This window comes from Syngnathus scovelli, chromosome 6 (genome assembly GCF_024217435.2).
Source record: "Syngnathus scovelli strain Florida chromosome 6, RoL_Ssco_1.2, whole genome shotgun sequence".
Lineage (NCBI taxonomy): Eukaryota > Metazoa > Chordata > Actinopteri > Syngnathiformes > Syngnathidae > Syngnathus > Syngnathus scovelli.
The window spans coordinates 3,372,692-3,392,308 of NC_090852.1; the positions used below are offsets into that span (position 1 = coordinate 3,372,692).

The 19,617-nt window shown below is 44.7% G+C and overlaps 1 protein-coding gene across 15 annotated transcripts in view; it reads right to left on the reverse strand.

The window, feature by feature from the left end:
* znf276 (zinc finger protein 276) overlaps positions 1–19,617 on the reverse strand; it is a 93,212-nt gene that overhangs the window by 38,776 nt on the left and 34,819 nt on the right. For 10 of the 15 annotated variants that reach the window (XR_007482393.2, XR_007482396.2, XR_007482394.2 and 7 more), the window contains 2 exons: positions 13,418–13,493; positions 12,581–12,806 (listed from right to left, as the gene is read on the reverse strand). Coding sequence is in view for 10 of the 15 variants with exons in the window: in XM_049724500.2 (XP_049580457.1) it covers positions 12,581–12,806; positions 13,418–13,493 (302 nt within the window). In the remaining 5 variants the exon portion in view is untranslated. Of the gene's footprint in view, positions 1–728; positions 989–12,580; positions 12,807–13,417; positions 13,494–19,617 lie in introns of those variants that run through there. The other 5 variants (XR_007482397.2, XM_049724509.2, XM_049724508.2 and 2 more) reach the window with 3 other exon arrangements.

The window sequence follows — 19,617 nt, forward strand, 5'->3', positions numbered from 1 at the left end:
ATTACAAACTCCACAAGCGGCGAGCAGTGCTTACATACCACCACAGAGTCCCGGCACCATTCTTCTTGGATGTAGACACATATTCCACCTCCTCGCGACTTTCCCCCTCGTACAATGGCACGGTCCGCCCGATAGCACGCTAGCAGCTCCAGATGCACGGCAGAGTCCGGAATGTTGTCACTCAACCAGGTCTCGGTGAACACGAGCACACAGCAGTTCCGCACCGTCCGGTTCGTAGACCTCAGCAGGCGAACGTAATCCATTTTGTTGTCCAGCGATCGAACATTCGCCAGAAGAATGGAGGGCACCGCCGGTCGCGCTGGGTTGGCCGCCAGCCTGGCCCGGACGCCTCCGCGCTTGCCCCTCTTCTGCCTCCTCGCACACCGTTTCCGACGGCTCCCAACCGGGGGAGGAATAGCGGGTGAGGTCGGCGAGGTTTCAGGACGTAGCAGTCTTCTGCCGATGTCAAGCAGAACCTGCCTGCTGTACTTGTAGCACGATAAAGCACGACGAGACGAACACACAAGACTGTCGGACGAACACTCATTAGACGAACAAATCACCGTACTGACGGGACAGAGAGTGGCCGCTGCGTGTGCACGCGCCGCCATCTTGATTGAATGCAATGGAATGCAAGCAAATTTCGATTCAATGCTTTCTGTTGTAGTCACAAACGTTTCCGATCCTCTCATACTCGGTGCGCCGTCTGTAGCGACTGAAATCAGGTAGCCATTGTGTATCTCTGTCATTTAAACACTGCAGCACAGCCTCGCAGATGTCCTCCCCCCGTGTTTAGCCTTTTAGTGGTATCAATTTCTTCTTGCGGCCCATTAGAGTTCACATACCTGCATAGCAGAGCTGTCTGTTCGATATCAGTCACGTCACACAACTCATCCATCACAGGCTATTGAGAAAGCTGGAGCTGAATTGATGTCCTTGATTTGCTGATCGGTGATATTGTTTGCCATTCAAATGACCATTTCCTTCACTGTTTTTGCGGAGAGAGGCATGTCTTTAATTTTCTGAATGATCTCGGTTTTGTTTTTGAAGTCCGAAAATAGGCACTCTGATATTTTAACGAATGAATCCTTCATGTACTCGCCATCGGTGAATGGTTTTCCGCGCTTTATTATCACCCAGGCTGCAACAAAACTTGCAGCAGTAGTAGAGTTTGGAGATGCAATCCACTTCTTGAAACTGTTTTTTCGTTCCTCAAATTGCACCTTTCCTCTCAGTTCCAACTGGGTGATCGACAGCAAATTTAGCATGCTTTAGCTGAAAATGTCGCTCCAAATTGCTCTTCTTGTTATATTTGACAACTTCTCATTGCAAATCTGTTGGAATAATTGTTTTTGCAGAAGCGCTGGTCGGCCTGAACCGGAGGCCTCATATGTTTGCTTAAACAAAGATCTCTGGCTCCGAGGAGCTCTTAGACTCCCTTCCTTTCTTATCTGTGAGAGGCCGTCACTAGTTATGAACAGAACACCTTTGTTCTTTGTTTAGTTCGAGAGAAGTTCTTTCTCTTTTAAACCTTGTAGTTTCTATTCATAAATTGTTGTTGACCAGGACAGTTTTTCTTTGATATAAAGTGTTACAGAAAAGACATACCGTAATTTCCGGACTATAAGCCGCGACTTTTTTCCAAAATGTTGAACCCTGCGGCTTATAGTCAGGTGCGGCTTATATAAGATTTTTTTTCGTGATTTTTGTGATGACGTGATCACTTTTATACACTCGTAAAAAGTAATGAATGTGAACTTTTAATGCATTTTATTCAGAAGGTTACTTTGAACCCTCAGGCTTAAATGGCGGCGCGGCGTACTTATGAATTTTTACGGCTTTCTGTGTACTGTCTTTCCTTGTAAAAAACTCATGTGCACGTGCGGCTTATAGTCCGGTGCGGCTTATGTAAGAAAAAAACTAAAATATCCCTGAATTTTAGCTGGTGCGGCTTATAGTCCGGTGCGGCTTATAGTCCGGAAATTACGGTACTACATGTTGAAGTAGTTGCACATATTTACTCAATGTTTGTTTAAGTCGACTTTATGCAAGTTATCTCACATTTACTTAATGTTTGTTGGAGTGTTTGCACGAGAGGTATCTGATTATTTACTTATTATTATTATTGTATGAAATTTAGCAAGAAAGTCTAGAGCATTGTTTTACAGGGACACGGCACCCAGCACGTTTGGAGATTGCAGCCTAGGACGAGGCTGCCAACCAACTAAGGACAGACTCTGCATTGCTGGGGTCACGAATCGGCCAAGGCCTCGCACCACACAACATCCTTTAGTTAGCTAATTAGCATTGCTACAGCCACAATCTCCCCTCCCTTTAGTGTAGCAACGCCTTTTGTAACCAGGGCAACCCAAAATAAAAAGAGGAGATGGCGGAAGAGGAGTCCAGAATTGGTGGAGGACTGTAACTGGGCCTTCTACAGAATTATCCTCACGAGCAAAAGGAATACTGGTTGTCTTCTCCTCTTCTTTCAGTGTATAAAATAATGTCTTATGGTACTTAGACCTGACAAAATCACACATTCAGGCAATCCTTCAGCATTGGCAATGAAAGCAAATAGTTGAATCCATTCTTTCTTAAACCCTCTGTTCTCATCAGCAATCTTTGTCTTTTTGCCTTTTGAATCCATGGGCCGTCACTCACACATCTGTTTGTTTACAACTCGCCTGTGCTGTCGCTTGCTATGACGCAATTTTGCACCATTCTGAAATTCTGTATTTTTAATATATTTACAACTACATACATTTTCAGCATAAGAATGTTTGTCATGATTACCATCTAAAAACCATATTTAAAAAAACAAAACAAAACGAAAAAAACAACATCAATTTCCATTTTCACACATTTTTGCAAGAGCTCCAGGGAGCCGCTAGGGGTGTGCTCTGGAGCTGCAGGTTGCTGACCCCTGGTCTGGACTTAGTGAAGGTCTATATGAGAATCACTCCCACTTCAGAAGGATTAACACCTTTTGAAATCATCCATACTCGGCTCCGTTGTCTACACTCGCGATCAGCTGTTAGCCTGGCACTACACACCCCTTTCCTGCGGGTTCCGGCCGGAGATCCCCAAGGAGATACGGCCGCGGAGAAGAGGATGCCGAGCCGGAGTAAAGCGCAGGCAGCAGAAGAGACGATATAAACCGTGCTTGCCGTCGGTCATCATGGGGAACGTGAGATCTCTTCAAAGCAAGATGGAAGAGCTAACGGCGCTAGCCCGGACGCAGAGGGAATATCGCAAATGCAGTCTCATGTGCTTCACGGAGACTTGGCTGAACGATCTCTCGCCCGACTCACACGTCTCCCTGGACGGGTTTCATGTGGTGCGGGCTGACAGGAGAGCTACGGAGAGTGGTAAGAGGAAAGGAGGGGGACTCGCTGTGTTTGTGAACGATAGATGGTGCCATCCTGGACACGTCAGCGTTAAGGAACAACTCTGCTCCAGTGACTTGGAGCTGTTGGTGGTCAGCATGTGACCGTACTACCTCCCGAGGGAGTTTTCACATTATTGCTATAACTGTGTACATCCCGCCATCGGCGATCCACTCTATCGTTTCTGAGCTTCAAACTCAGCACCCCCAATCCCTCCTCCTCATCTACGGGGACTTCAATCATGCTTCCCTGGCCTCTTCCCTCCACCTTTACTCAATATGTCGACTGCCACACCAGAAACAATAGAACTTTGGACCTGTTGTATGCTAATGTCAAGGATGCATACACCTCCTCCCCCCTCCCCTCACTTGGTCGCTCGGATCACAACCTCGTCCATCTGGTCGCATACTACACCCCGGTGGTAAAACAGCGTCCACCTGAGAGGAGGTCTGTTAGGTTGTGTTCTGAGGAATCTACTGCCAAGCTCAGAGACTGCTTTGAGATTAAAGACTGTGAAGCTCTCTGTAGCCCCCATGGCATTGACATTGACAGCGTGACCCACTGCATTAGGGACTACATTAATTTCTGTGTGGAGACCACTGTGCCCTCCAAGTTGGTCCGGTGTTTTCCCAACAACAAACCCTGGGTGTCCTCCGAGATAAAGGTTCTGCTTAATGAGAAGAAGAGAGCCTTTGGTTCGGGGGACGTGGAGGAGCTGCGTAGAGTCCAGAAGGAACTTCGGCTGAAGATCCGGAAGGGGAAAGAGAACTACGGGAGGAGGCTGGAGAAGCAAATGGGGCTTAACAACGCCAGAAACGTCTGGAGGGGTCTACAATCCATCTCGGGCCATGGTAAAGGGCAACCCAGCTGATGGGGACAAGGACTGGGCGGATGAACTCAATCTGTTCTTCAACAGAGTTGATTCCGCCTGCCCCCCCCACTTGCTCCGCACCGCAGCCTGCCAACACTCCAGCACCCCCGCCAGGACCCCCGCCAGCTCACCAACCCCCTCTCACCCCCCCGAAATCACTCTTCAGTCTTCACTCCATCACCCCAGTCTTCCAACACCCCCCTTTCCTTTACAGATCTTCAGGTGAGGAGTCACCTCAGAAAGATCAAGGCAGGGATGGTCCCGGGCCCAGACGGCATCTGTCCGAGGCTCCAGCCTTGTGGAAGACCTCCTGCGTGGTCCCCGTACCGAAGGTGCCACGCCCCAAGGAGCCTGCCCACTTCAGGCCTATTGCCTTGTCTTCCCACCTGATGAAGACTATGGAGAGGATCATCCTGGGTCACCTGCGTTCACTGGTGGGAGCGCAGCTGGACCCCCCAGCAGTTTGCTTACCGGCCTGGTGTTGGGCTGGACGATGCAGTGTTTTATTTACTGCACAGAACACTGCTTCACCTGGAGGACATCGGGATCACTGGGAGGATCATGTTCTTCGATTTCTCCAGCGCTTTTAACACCATCCAGCCGTCACTGCTCAGGGTGAAGATGGAGAAGGCGGGTGTGGACCAGCGCCTGGCTGCATGGACAACAGACTTCCTCACCGACAGGCCACAACATGTGAGGTTACAGCGCTGTGAGTCTGACGTGGTGCGCTGCAGCACAGGTGTCCCCCAGGGTACGGTGCTCTCTCCTTTCCATTTCACCCTGTACACTTCGGACTTTACCCACGACACCACACACTGCCACATCCAGAAGTTCTCCGACGACACGGCCATTGTTGGATATGGGAACCATCTGGAATACAGGACGGCCATCAAGGACTTTGTCAGCTGGTGTGAGCTCAACCAGCTCCAGTTGAACAAAGGAGATGATTGTGAGCTTCGGGAGGACAGCACCCCACTTCACTCCGGTGAACATCCAGGAGGGGCCAGAGTCGCCTCCACCTGCTGAGGAGACTGAGGTCCTTCGGTGTGTGCAGGGATCTCCTCAGGACCTTCTATGACTCTGTGGTGACCTCTGCCATCCTCTACGCTGTGGTCTGCTGGGGTGGGGGCAGTACGGACCGGGACAGGGGGAGACTGAATAAGATGGTCAGGAGAGTGAGCTCTGTCCTGGGCTGTCCCCTGGACTCCATTGAGGTTGTGGGTGAGAGGAGGACGTTGATTAAGCTGAAATCCATCATGGACAACACCTCTCACCCCCTCCATGACACTGTGCGGTCCCTGAGCAGCTCCTTTAAACAGCAGACTATTACACCCACGGTGTAGGAAGGAACGGTTCCGCAGGTCCTTCATTCCCTCTGCTGTCAGACTTTACAACATGCGTGGCACCTGATAAAAATTGTGTTTCGTCTCTACTAGCAGCACTTGTTTTTGTCTGTTATTTATCCTTTTTAAAATTGTGGCACTTGTTTTCTTGCATTCGTATGCGCTGCTGTGACAAATAAATTTCCCCGCTGTGGGATTAATAAAGTTCCATCATCATCATCATCATATAGACTACCTGTGTTCCCTGCAGATTTGCAAAAAGGAGATGGAGAACAGTCCTTGGCAGATTACATGATCAGAACACTCAAACTGAAAGATGTGTCAAATGCAAATTTACTGCCGCCTGATCTTCCTTCCCCACAGGTTGACAATCCCATCAAGCCAGGAGACTGGGTCTACATCAAGGTCATCAAAAGAAAGAACTGGGCCAGCCCACAGTGGGAGGGACCATTCCAAGTCTTGCTGACGACCCCCACCACAGTAAAGATTGCTGAAAGGCACAGCTGGATTCACCTCAGCCACTGCAAGTCACAGAGAGTGATGGACCCCTAATTTCGGAGTGGTGGGGAAGCTTCTGACTACAAAGGGGCTCCATCGTTTAGGGTGGTGCGTCTCAATGTCAATGAAGAGACCAACGATCCCCACTCTGACAGGCGATGGGATGTTCTGGTAGCAATGGGGATTCCACATGCCAGGTGGATCCTCTGCTGTGTTGTGGTTGTAGCGTGCTATGGTCTATGGACTCATCTGAATAGACCCATTGACAAGGTCAAGGGAAAAAAAAATGGTCACATGATGAAAACTATGAGGACTGGTCATGGGACCACAAAAACCCATATGAAACCAACACTTGGTACCGGTATGTAAAGTTCACTGTGAGATCCCACACACAGGAGGGATGCTATGTGTGTTCCAAACTCCCCCTTTCCTCCACACAAGTTCACCTGGAGGCCAAAGTGATGAATGTCACTGAAGCGAAATGCATGGCCTCTATGAGAGGAGTTGGATACCAACACTGTGCTTTCACAGTCAGTGGCGCCGACCCTTTCCGCCCTGGACTCACAGAGGGTACCTGTGATCAACTCTTTTGGATAAATCTCAATGTGACTGCTAAAGGACGAACGATGCCGCAAGTGGCCTATACAAAGAGGCCACCTGGAGTGAACACACGTTACATCCAAGGAAATGAAACCCACAAATGCATTAACAACGACTGCTCTCCAGGGGGAAACTGGATAGGAGCTTTGGACGTCACCGCTGAGTGCCAGGATAGGAGAGCTATTTCAAATGGTGAGGGCTCTCCTACCAACATGGCTGCGCCATCGAACGGGACCTACTTCATACAGAATGGCTGGTGGCTTTGGTCACAAGGTTTATCCGATGCTGCCCGCCAACTGGACAGGGATGTGCGCACCAGTGTGGGTAACAGACAAGGTACATCATCATCAACTGACGACGGCATACAACTCTTCTGGACGTTGACACAGGGCTGTTACGACCTTTGAACCACATGATTCTGTCTGCAGTATGAATGTACCTGACAGCCATAAAGTGTGGTCCATCAGTGACAAAGTCGTTCGTGCGCTATTTCCTTGAATCGGAGTTGGAAAACAATCACTCTTCATAGAGACACTGAACTATCGCTTTCAATCTTTTGTGAATCTCTCGCTGCAGGTCAATGATGGACAAAACAGAGAGATTCAGGCTATTAGACTAATGGTCTTGCAAAACAGGATGGTTCTGGACTTAATGACTGCAGCGCAAGGTGGCGTGTGCCATATTATTGGAACTTCCCGTTGCACATACATTCCAGGGGATAATGACATTCACGTCAACGACGCCATGAACTCACTGAGGAATTTACAGCAGGCCATGTCGGTGGACAAGGCCCCACATCAATGGGATTTCTTTTCATGGCTATTCTCTGGCACCTGGTTGCAACTGCTGTTGAAACTTGTGACTCCTGTGCTTGTTGTGCTGGTATTGTTGTGCTTATTTACGACCCGTGTTATCCCATGTTTGAAGTGTGCTGTGGCAAGGTTTGTGTTTTCTACCGTACCTCAGGTGCAAATACAACATCTCAGGCATGTCGAATGTGACGACTTTAATGCGCTGCAGAAAGAAGATTGCAATAATGCTGTTTAGCTGAACGTGTTTTACAGAAACTTGATGATTTGACCATCGAAAATGCCTCACAAGTGATGGATACAATGATGTACTGTTTTTGTGTTTTTTATTTGTTATTTTTCTATCTTCATTATATTTTTTGCTTATGTTTGTTGATCGGGGTGACATGATCATATGATAAACAGGAGGGAAATGTTAGGGTTGATAGATTATTTTGATCGTATGATTATGTTGGAATATAGTCTATAACAGGTATGGGCAAACTACGGCCCGCGGGGCACATCCGGCCCACGGGACCGTTTAATCCGGCCTGCCAACCCTAAATAAATTGTATTATTAAACATTTTTGTTGGGTCATTTTGCCTGCAATGACTGCATTTCCCCAGTAGATGGGGGACCACTCGCCTGCGCATTTACTACCGGAAGCCGTGTCAGAAAGCTCGGCGCACACTCACAAGTGCGTGTACGTACTCAGTAGTACGGAAATGGCGCACTCGCGCTATATTTGTATCAGTGCCGAATTTAGAGCGTGGGCTGTGACGACAGTATTCTTATAATTTGCGCACCGAGCTTTCGGATACAGTTTTACGCTAAAGCCACCCACAAACCTTTCCCTGGAATCCTTCCATTAAAATGAGTCGCCTAAGGAAAAGCAAGGTGGACACTGAGTGCTGAGTGTTTAAAAAGAGTGGCCAATTTGGCTCGACGTACGCGACGTGACGTTCAGCCACATGAACATCAACATTAACCCGTCACAGATCTAAGTAAACGGACCAACACCTCGGATCTCTCCTAAGAATTGCCACAACAAATTTTACTCCAGACTATGACACACTAGCAAAAAAAGGGAGACCAACAACACTGTTCCCACTGAAAATGAAGGGGAGGCTTTCAAGTTTGTTGTAAAAAAATGCATTTTGAATATGATCTGTACAAATAGCATGGATTGAAACTAGCGACCATTCTCATTTTCAAACAATGCAGAATGCTCAAGGACATTGATGCACCACCTGTTTGTGACTAATCTTAACCTGTAAAGTTCTTAAGGCTTACTTTAAGGAAGTGTTTCCCGTTTCCTCACCTCTGTTACCAGGTTTTTGAGTTAAAACTCTGCTCTGATTTTCAGATACCCCTCACCGTGTTGCCGTTTTGATTAATTTATTTGGATGTATGCTTTCACCGATTCTTCAAGATGATATATTTGGTCAGAATGTTTGCCGTTTGATGTGATCTCATAAGATAAACATCTTTCATTAATCTGACCTGCAGGCACTGAAGTGATGGAGACTGTTATTCATAATAATAAGTGTTGTATTTTATGAGAATCACTGATAGCAGTTTTTTAGGGATGTTTTTTTTTTTAATGCTGTTAATAAATGCATTTGTTTTCAAAAAACCTTTTTTGAATATCCATGCTTTACTACCTACTAAAGGCCAAAACCTTTTATGCAATGACCTTTACAGGTCGTTTATATTACTTCACACAAACACTACATCCATCTGCTCCTGGTTCGGCCCCTCGGTCAAAATTTAGAACCCAATTCGGTCCGCAAGTCAAAAAGTTTGCCCACCCCTGGTCTATAATGATTAACCAAACTTGTCCTGTACTCACAACGCAGTAAATTAAAGTGCTTGCATACTCTGCTTGTTAGACCAGCTGCAGAGGAAGCAATCAAAGTTGTTCTGTTTACATTAGATCGTAAAACACCCCCTGCTCTGATCTCACCAGATGCCGGGGGTTCACCAAACCTATCACCCCCACCTTGCTTTCTCTCAATAAATATGCTCTTGCAACGGATCAAGGCAGACTTCGTTCGAACATCACTGTATGCACAGTGACGAACGTTTTCTCCACTTGCAAGTGCTCAAAGGGCATACTGTCTCCCATGTGGTTCTTGCAAATAAGTTAGAGTGAGCACCACTCTAACACCCCGGACCTGAAATGGACCGGGCACATAGACTCTTTCCGGACGAAGGCGCAGCAGAGGTTGTATTTTCTGAGACAGCTCAGGAAGTTCAACTGGCCACAGGAGCTGCTGAAGACGTTCTACACTGCCATCATCCAGTCTATCCTCTGCTCCTCCATCACTGTCTGGTTGGGATCGGGATCGGCCACCAAACAAGATAAGCACAGACTGCAACGGACAATCAGGTCTTCGGAAAAGATAATCGGGACCAACCTCCCATCTATCCAACTTGTACCTGTCCAGGACTAGGAAACGTGCAAGTAACATCTCCACAGACCCTTCTCACACAGGTCACAGTCTGTTCAAACTACTCCCCTCCGGACGGCGTTACAGAGCGCTGTACGCCAAAACCAGCAGACACAGACGCAGCTTCTTTCTTCAGGCTGTCGCTCTGATTAACTCACACCACTCATAGAGACTCAGAGACATCACTGTGCAATAACATCCTGCTCACCCCACTTAAATGTTGTTAGTTACCTGAATGTTGTCAGTCACTTAAATGTTGTACAGAGGCTGAGATCAACCGGAGTCAAATTCCGTTTGGCATGCACAAACGTGGTCAATAAAGCTGATTCTGAGCTAGATTCTTCACGTCCAGTCTCCTACAGTCGTTCAAAGCAGTCTTTGGAGAATTTCGTGAGCACGCTCCTATTTTTAAATTCATCACCCATCCAGACGAATGTTCACTGAACACAGCCGACCTGTTACATTCCTGATGTCTCAGTTGGAGATTTTGAAGCAGAAGTGGCTGACCTGAAAGCCACAGACATGTGGGTGAATAAGTTCCAGTCACTGAATAAAGATTTGGAAAGAATCGCACGACGGAACGTGGAGTTGGCGAGCAAGCACATGTGGACAGAAATGACAAAACTTCAATCCGAAGACCAGGTGATAATAAAAACTTGGAATGTGCTTCCTGTCACATACGACACAGTGAAGCGTGTGAGTATTTCCTGTATTGACCATGTTTGGATCTACGTATTCATGTGAGCAGTCATTTTCACATCTTAAAAACATCAAGTCCAACCTACAATCAAGTTTAACGGATGAAAGCCTCAACGCCTACCAACTAAACTACAAAGCCATCAGCAAATCCATGTAGTACCAGAAGTCATATTAATGGTGAGGATTATAACATTATTTAAAAGAATAAATTCAGAGACTTATTATACTCACATTTAGTTGAATTAAGTCTTTAAATATATTATATGGCTCTCACTGAAATAAATGTCCAGATATTTTGCTTTCTGAGTCAAAAAGGTTCCTGACCCCTGCTCTAACCGCTCGTCTTTTATTTGCAAGACAAAACAGAAGCACTGTGTGTAAATCAAATGTGTAAATGACTAAATCTCCAGAAGAAACAATGAAGTAGCTACTTGGATACCAATGACAAACTAATCCAAGAGAAAAGAGAGTTATAGCAGGAGAGCAGTGATATACATAAATATGTGAAAAAATGTGCAAATAGACAAAGAAAAATAGGCAAAAAAACAAATAATAATTGTCTTTCTGATAGTTCTGCTGGTTTCAAGGCAATGGAATGCAATACGGTCATGGTGGACACAGCCTGCGTTGCATTGAAAGTCCTAATTAACTGAGTAACAAACTTCTCATCGCGTCGATAACCCGGAAATCAGGAAGTTGAAGGCAATGGGGATTTTGACAAACGTTTGATAAAACAGGAATCTGAGCTTTTCATCAAAGGCCCAGAACCCTTCACCCTGATCCCGTATGCTATGCTTTGCAGGACTGGTGCATATAACACTGGCAGTCAGTGAGGGAAAAAAAAGAAGTATTGATAGCTAACGAACAAAGGAAAAACTTATATTCCTCCCTGTCAGCTCCAATGGCCGCTTTGCATGCAGCATACAGCCTCTGAGCATATCACCACAGAGACGGGCCTCTTGGCAGTGGTCAAGGTCAAGGATCGTCTTTGAAATCGATAGTTTTTTGGGAAGAGATATTAATATTCCTAATACATTCTGGGCTGACGAGTTAACCCTTAGTTTGAAAGTCTCCTAGTCCATGATGTTATCGTCAGCCAGGGCAGTGAAGGCATTGGGGATGGAGGGTCCGCATGGAGAAGGAAGTAGTGGTGGGATCACGGAGGCTGGAGGAGACTATTTTGGTGACGGATAATCGGCAATGGCAAGAGATGTTGAAGTGGTCAATCGATTTTTGGGTTTTTCCATTCAGGCTATACCAGGTCCAATGATGGGTCGGTTTGCGGGGGATCCAGGTGCCAGTGATTCAGAGGTCGTTTGAATGGCAGAGGAAAAGCCGGCGTTTTCGGTTGTCATTAGTCTTGTCGCCAATGGGGATTTGGTGCGATGGTCTTTCTCTGGAAGAGGCGGAGAATGTTGGATTGGCATTGGTGAGGATAATGATGGTGGAGCTGGTCGAAACGGTGTCCTTGTCTGCGTCATCGGCGACGTCGGTGTGGGGGCGTATGCGAGGATCACTGACCGTTTCCTCCAATTTCAAAGGCTCTAGCAGACCTTGTGGTTTTCCTTAACAAGCTTTCTTGTGATTTCTTGATGGTTTCCAAAGGCTTTCCAAAAGGTTTTCCAAAAGGGGCTTTCCAAAGGGCTTTCCAAAGGGCTCGTAAAGAGGTCCTGCAAACAATTCTACTGCCTATTCTACAAGTGTGACTCATAAGGTTAAAGGTGACGGCAGCCATCTCACCTCTAATACCCTTCAAAATAAGTGTTTATGGTACTTCGAAATAACAGTGAAAATAAATCAAAATAAAATTATCAAATAAGAGTCCACTACAACTCTATGTAAGATCAGCAAAAGGTAAAAAAAAAAGCTCAGTCAAAGATTCAAGTGCTACTCTACCACAATGTTACATGTGGGTATAAAATAAAAAGGAATGTCTCTTACACTGACATCTTGCCATGTAGGTGGAGGAACTGAGCGGGCAGAAGATGATCCTTAATTGAGTTCCAAATGACGAGTGACTGATGCGTGTGTTTGGACAAGGCCAGCGCCACTCCGTGAAGGCCCGTTCGAGTGTCAGGGCCGCTCCATATGAAGCAGTGGTCTCACAGGCCACCTTGCCACCTGGGCTCACAGAGACCCACCATATTGACATTGTAGCGGGAAAACTCTAGGGACAGCAGTCAAAGCACCAGCACAAAGAAGCATTAGAATTTTCTATGTGGCATTACGCGTCTTCTGGCGAAGGTCAATCCATACTCGTTGGTCGAGGGCATGCCGAGGTCTAATCCTGGTTTGGGCAGTCCAGTTTCTTCTAATCGGTGTCGTAACAAGGTGGATTTCACCTGAGTGGGTTGTTCGCCGCTCAGACTGGATGTGGTTTATATTGTTTTGTGTGTGGTAGCAGCCAATTAATTTTGTTGAGTTTCTGACATTTGTTCTGGTGATTTCACTGCACATTCTAAATTTTTAGAGGCATAGAAATGGAAGAAATCCACGTCAATTCTAACTGTCAATTTTTTTCTTGGGTTTGAATCACACATCTGAAAATTGATCATTTTCAGATTATTGATAATTTAACAGCACAAGCTGTAAACACGGCTGTCCGACTTCCAATTGGTTTCACGCTGCACAATGACATCAGTTCCATTCCACAGCAGCTGGTAAGATTGATCCACACGACATGTGGTTAAATGACGATGATAGTTTCCCTTTATGGATGTGAGCATCAGTGTAGAACTAGATTTCAGTCACAGAGATGGACCTAGTTAGGGTTCTGACCTTTAAACCATCTGGAGCTCTATAGACAGCAGTGCAGCCCTGATACAGACACCTGTAGATGTTGGGCAGCTCCTCCCTGGAAACAGAAAACAAAACAGCTTTCAACCAAAGCGTACGTGACATCATTGTCTTTTGACTCTGAAGACAGCAATGACAAGGTGTCGGTAAATTCGTGGGTGTCTCACAGCATACAAAAGCCAAAGACATTGTAGTGTTTACTGCAGAAAATGCAAAACATGCCCAGTAATTTTGTTGATCACACATTTATATTTTTAAAAATTGTAAAGGTTCATACTTTCTTCAAGTTTACTATTTTAAACAGTTCTTTTAGCCAGACGGGGAAGGTTTTTACCTACTTTTTCTTTGTCTTCATGTTTTTGTGGTGCAAAAGTTAATTATTCATATTTACGATATGACCTATTGGCCTGAATATAAGATGGTGTTTTTTGCATTGAAATAAGACTGAAGAAGTGGGGGTCGGCTTACATTCGGGGTCTAGACATTAAACCCATTCACAACGCAAGATGGCGCCAGATATCTTTAAAGCGAATGCTGAACTTAACTCCCCAGGCCAAAGCGAACCCGTCATGAAGAATAAAAATAAAAAATAGCAGTAAGAAAGAAAAGAGAAGAAAATAAGAGAAGAGATCACAGAAAATGGAGAAACGTAGCGACAATCTGGAGAAAAGTAGGTCGAAGATCGGCCAGGTTAACCGGCAGCTGAGTTATGATGCAAACTTCAAGATGATGGTCATAAATGAGGCAGAGTTTTCAAACAATTGCAAAGCGGCTGCGAAATATGGTCTCACAGAGTGTAATGTACGGAGATGGAGAGCTCAAAAAGATCGCCTAAAAAATGCTCACAATCAGAGAAAAGTTTTCCGTGGTTCTCAGAGCGGCTGCTTTCAAGAGCTCGACAGGAGGGTGTGCGCATACGTGGACGAGAAAAGAAAGGACGGGATGCCAATCAGCAGAGGTGTCATTCTACTCAAGGCCGTGGAAATAGCCAAAGAACATACCCACCGCTGACTTCAAAGTAAGCCTCGGCTGATGTAAAAGAATGACGCGGCGTAACGGACTAACGCTGCGACGCAGAACAAGTCTAGCCCAGCGCCTGCCCTCTGACTTTGGAGAGAAAGATTCAGAAGCCTCCGGTACGTTTGCTCTGTGAGTGGATCCTCCACGCATGGGATGCAGTTTCCTCAAAGAGCATCATCCACGGTTTTAAAAAATGTTGCATATCAAATGCCCTGGACGGCAGTCAGGAAGACATGCCATGGGAGGAGCCAGTGGAGCCACGGGATGGGAGTGAGGACAGTGACACTGAGCACAGCGAGGCAGAGGATGTTTGTGAGGAGTACTGTTCTGACATGACAGATCTCAGCTACTTTCAAGTTTAAACCAGTTTGCATTATTTTATTGCAATGTTTTTCCTTATTCAGATTCGTTTCAAGACTGCAGTTACAGTTAGACTTCACTTTGATGGTTAATGCAGTTATTGCAGTTTTGTTGTTTTATCACAGTAGATTGGTTTATTTACATTTCAAAAACCTGAAGTGAAGCCATTCATTTACAAATGTGATTGTACTTTAGTTTACACATAAAACCGTTCAGATCTTAGATGTGATAGACAGTTTTTGTATGCTTTGAATGAGGCAAAATAACATGCTCTTTCTCTCGAACATATTGTTATAATCATTTGTTTCAGATGGACTGTAATTATATTCTGTATAAAAATTAAATTTGGTGTTCAAAAAGTATTTTTTCAAACTGCATTCTTGAAAAAGAGGGGGTCGTCTTATAATCTGGGTCGTTTTATATTTGGGCCAATACGGTACTATGATTGAATGTATTGGAGGCAGGGGTACTTTTTATGAATTTTATGATTTTTTATGTATAACACTAGATGTGTTATACAACTCAAGACAGAGCATCTTTATTTTAAAAAGACACATTTTTCAAGAGACCAAAAGTACTGGAACACGTGATTGATGGGTGTTTCTAATTGGTTAGTTGGTCATGCGTTGCCTTTTGCATTTACTGATTGGTCAAACATTAGATAGTGCTTTTTGTCTCTGGATTTCACCTGTGAAAACTGCATCTGCTGTTAAGCAAACATGAAAACCGGAGAGGTATGGGAGAAAGTGAAAACATTTTGAAGCTGAGAGGGAAAATGATCAGAGCTAATGTACAAACATTGGGCATAGCCAATACGACAATTTGGAATATCCTGAAAAAGACAGAAACTACTGGTGTACTCAGCAACCAACATTGAACATGTCAGTCAAGGGTATCAACAGTAATTGAAGATGGTAACGTTGTAAAAGCTGTGAACAAAGACGCAGACAACAGTCAGCGACAACACCTCCACAGGGCTTAGGTGAAAGTAACACAAGCCACTGTTCAAAGACTTTGAGAGAATAATATATATAGGCCATACGACAAGATGCAAACCACTCATCAGCAAAAAGAAGATTGGACTTTTCAAATAAGTACATAGATGGGCCATAAAGGTTTTCGTACAAAGCTTTATGAACTAATCAGACCAATTTTAACCTCTACCAAAGTGTGAAGAAAAGATCTGCTTATGATCCAAAACACACACGTTCATCTGAAGAATGGTGACGTATATGTCAATTTTGATCGACAAAGACACAGATGTCGGTACAAAAGAATGCATCATTGTGTACAGATTCATCTTACTGAGAGGAAGACCAGTGTACCAGTGGACACATGGAGGTCGAGAATGTACATACCCAATGCCCAAGCCCATACTTTGATTACAGTACTTGCCGATACAGAGTAACGAGATGAGTATGAGTTGCATTGTCGAAAATACAAAAAATATATCTACCCAACTTAAATGTTATTTTTATTTTCCAATTCAACAAGCAGCAAATGTTACAGTTGAAAACCTTTTTAACAGTTGTTTAACAGTCAACATAAAACGTCTTACTTTTTTATTACTTTCAAATACTTCAAAAAGTATAAAAATATATTAAGAACACCTCTTCGACATAAATAACTTACATTTTTTGGTTGAACCTAACCAGCAAAAAAATATATATATAAAAAAATGACATCAACTTAAGTTTGAGAACTGCATGACCTTGTTTGTTCAATATTTTCTGTTAGCTACTACAATGCCTACTTGGAAAATGTAAGTGGAAGGTTATTTTTCAAAAAAAGCAGAATTTCTGCAGTATCCGCAGTTAATCTGTTTTGTTTTTCATCTACAATGTGTGACACTTTCGCTATCCACACTGCTCGAAGGTGCTGAAAGAAACTTTTGTGACATTTTGGCCAAAGTAGGCTGACGCATTTTATTAACTGCCCACTACTGCAATGGATTTTCTTCTCGAGAAATTGTAGCTTCTCCCATGTAGGTCTCCAACTCAACTGCGGTAATATAAGCAATATGAGTAGAATTTACTTATTGCAATGTACTAATTGGCTCTGTTACTATATTGGTGGAAAACATGCCATGATTATTGATTAATAATTAAAGTAGAGTAAAAATGATTACAATACACAAAGTATCAAAACATATGACAATCGTTACCTCGGTTCAAGCAAATTTGAGATGCTGTACAGGGGATTTCTCTGTGCAATGACTTTATAAGTGCCGCCTTAATTTATTTGGCTTCATACTGTCACTGCCAACATTGTAAGGCACAGTAAACACACCGGTCTTTCGTCGTCTACCATCGTAGTCACACTGAAGCCGAGCGCTACGTACGCTTTGTCATATTTCCTTGTCTTAGCTTTCATGTAACTCTCAATTCGCTTATCTTTGTCTCATTCCGCTGTTCTTTTCAACCCTGTTCAATATTTTTCCGTGGTGTCCCACTGCACTTTTTATTGCCTGCTCTGTGCTGTGTGTGCATATGTTGCGTGCGCGCTACACTGTAGAGCGAATATTCTTCCAGTGATAACGCCACTCCCACCTACTGCAGTGGATGTCTAATTACCCTTTATAGTACAGCCAAAAGAAAAGCATGTTCCCTGGTGTTACACGCGCCCCCCTTGGTATCGCACCGCGGCCCCTGGAGGACAGTTGTGGCAGAAATGACATCTGAGGTCAATGAATTGTGGGAGCTAACTTTTCTGGTCAGTTCCTCAAATGGGGCGAGAACAGCAATAGTCTTCTTCACGAGAGCCCACTGGTAAGCTGTGAAGTTGTCTGGTAGGTCGTATTCAGCACCGTAAATCCCTAAAACCCTCCTCTGCTCATACAAAGATTGATGCATGTCGAACGTGCTTTTACATCTCGTTTGTACATCCTGCTGTAGCCGTTTCAGGGGTTGGTTCAGCTGCATCTGTACCGTATTTTTCGGACTAAAAGTCGCTCCGGAATATAGGTCGCATTAGCCATAAAATGCACAATAACGTGAAAAAAAACATATATAAGTCGCTCCGGAGTGCAAGTCGCATTTTGGGGGAAAATTTATTCGACAAAATCCAACACCAAAAACAGACATGAACGAGCAACAACAGGCTAAACGATAGGTATGCTAACGTGACATAAACACAAACGAAGAGCTGAGAACGGGCCTGACGTAACATTCAGAGTTATTAAAAAAAACTATTACATAGTAAATAACACGTTTATAAAACCATCTGTGTCACTCCAATTCATTAAATCCATCGATCGTCCTTTATGGAAACGATGCCGCGTATGCGCCGCGTCGCTGACGTCTAAATATTCTAAATATTCCACAGACCCATATAACGATATATAAAGTATATATCAAATAACTATCATATAAACAACAATATTATCAAAGATTCGGTGTCACTCCAAATCATTAAATCCATCGATCAAATTCCTCGTCCTTTGTCAACAACACCGCGCGTGCGCCCTGACGTCAACCTCGTCGTTATTCCACAGATCTAGTATATAACTATATTGTAGCGTTAACAAAGTACAAGGAAAGACGTGGGTTTGGTAAATGTCTCTTTTATTTAACAAAACAAGAGTTCAACGAGCCAACAAGTACTGAACTGTAACGATAAAAACATATACAAGTTGCTATACGAAATATTATATATCAAATAACTATAACATAAATAGTTCATCACCACATGGCCGCAAGCACCGGCGTCGACTTCCAGGTGTGTGGCGGCATGGACTTCCATCCCCGGAGGTGGCACTTCCAGCCACGGAGGTGGAAGAGAGCTCCATAGAATGGGACCAGGCGTGCGTAAAAGCCATGTCCGAGCCCCATCCACCGTCCCCGGACAGCCACTCGGCCGAGCGCCGGCCCCCAACTTCAAACCACGGAGGTGAAAGAGAGCTCCGTAGAGTAGGACCGGGCGTGCATAAAAGCCATAATAGTTTTTCAAACCTTCTGTGTCACTCCAAATCATTAAATCCTTCAAACTCTTCGTCCTCCGTGTCACTTACAAACAAAGCCGCTGATGATGCCGGTAGTAGTGGGGCCCTTCGTCATCTTCGTCATCCCGTGATCGAATCTTTGTCCTTTATATAAACAACCGCCGCGCCACTGACGTCACTTGAAATTCAAATTGCAGTAATCCCGTGCTACATTGCGGTTCGTTTATCGCAGTATAACTTTTTTTTTTTTTGAATTTTGAAAATTTGTGAAAAAATTCACATATAAGTTGCTCCTTAGTATAAGTCGCCCCCACCAAAACTATGAAAAAAAACGCGACTTATAGTCCAAAAATTACGGTATTTTTTCGAAGCGGAAATAGGCTAACGCAGCGTGTTTAAAGTGCCCAATGTTTCTTTGTGCAACTGCGTCAGCATCAGCCACGCTTCTTTGTGCCAAAACACCTTCATACACGAGTTGCAATGTGTGTGCAACACACGGGAGGCTTGGGAGGGCACTGTCAGTCATTGCCATAATCATATTTACGCGTAACACAACATGAACTGCAGTTTTGGGTATCGCCCACACTTGCAGCATATCGTCAAATACAGTCAATATAGCCTGACTTGTGTGAGAGCCGCGCAGCTGTCTTGCACGTACAACGTTCGTGGGGTGAAATTATTGTCAATCCACTGTGCTGTCAAACTGATCAGCGACACAGGGCTAACACTAGATGTCCATATATCCGTAGTGAAGCTAAGGGCAGAAACTCCTTGTAGCAAGTCAGTAATGTGCCTTTTTACATTCGCATGCACCTTTGGTAAAACACGGTCTGTAATGTGGCTAGGTATTTCATACCGTGGC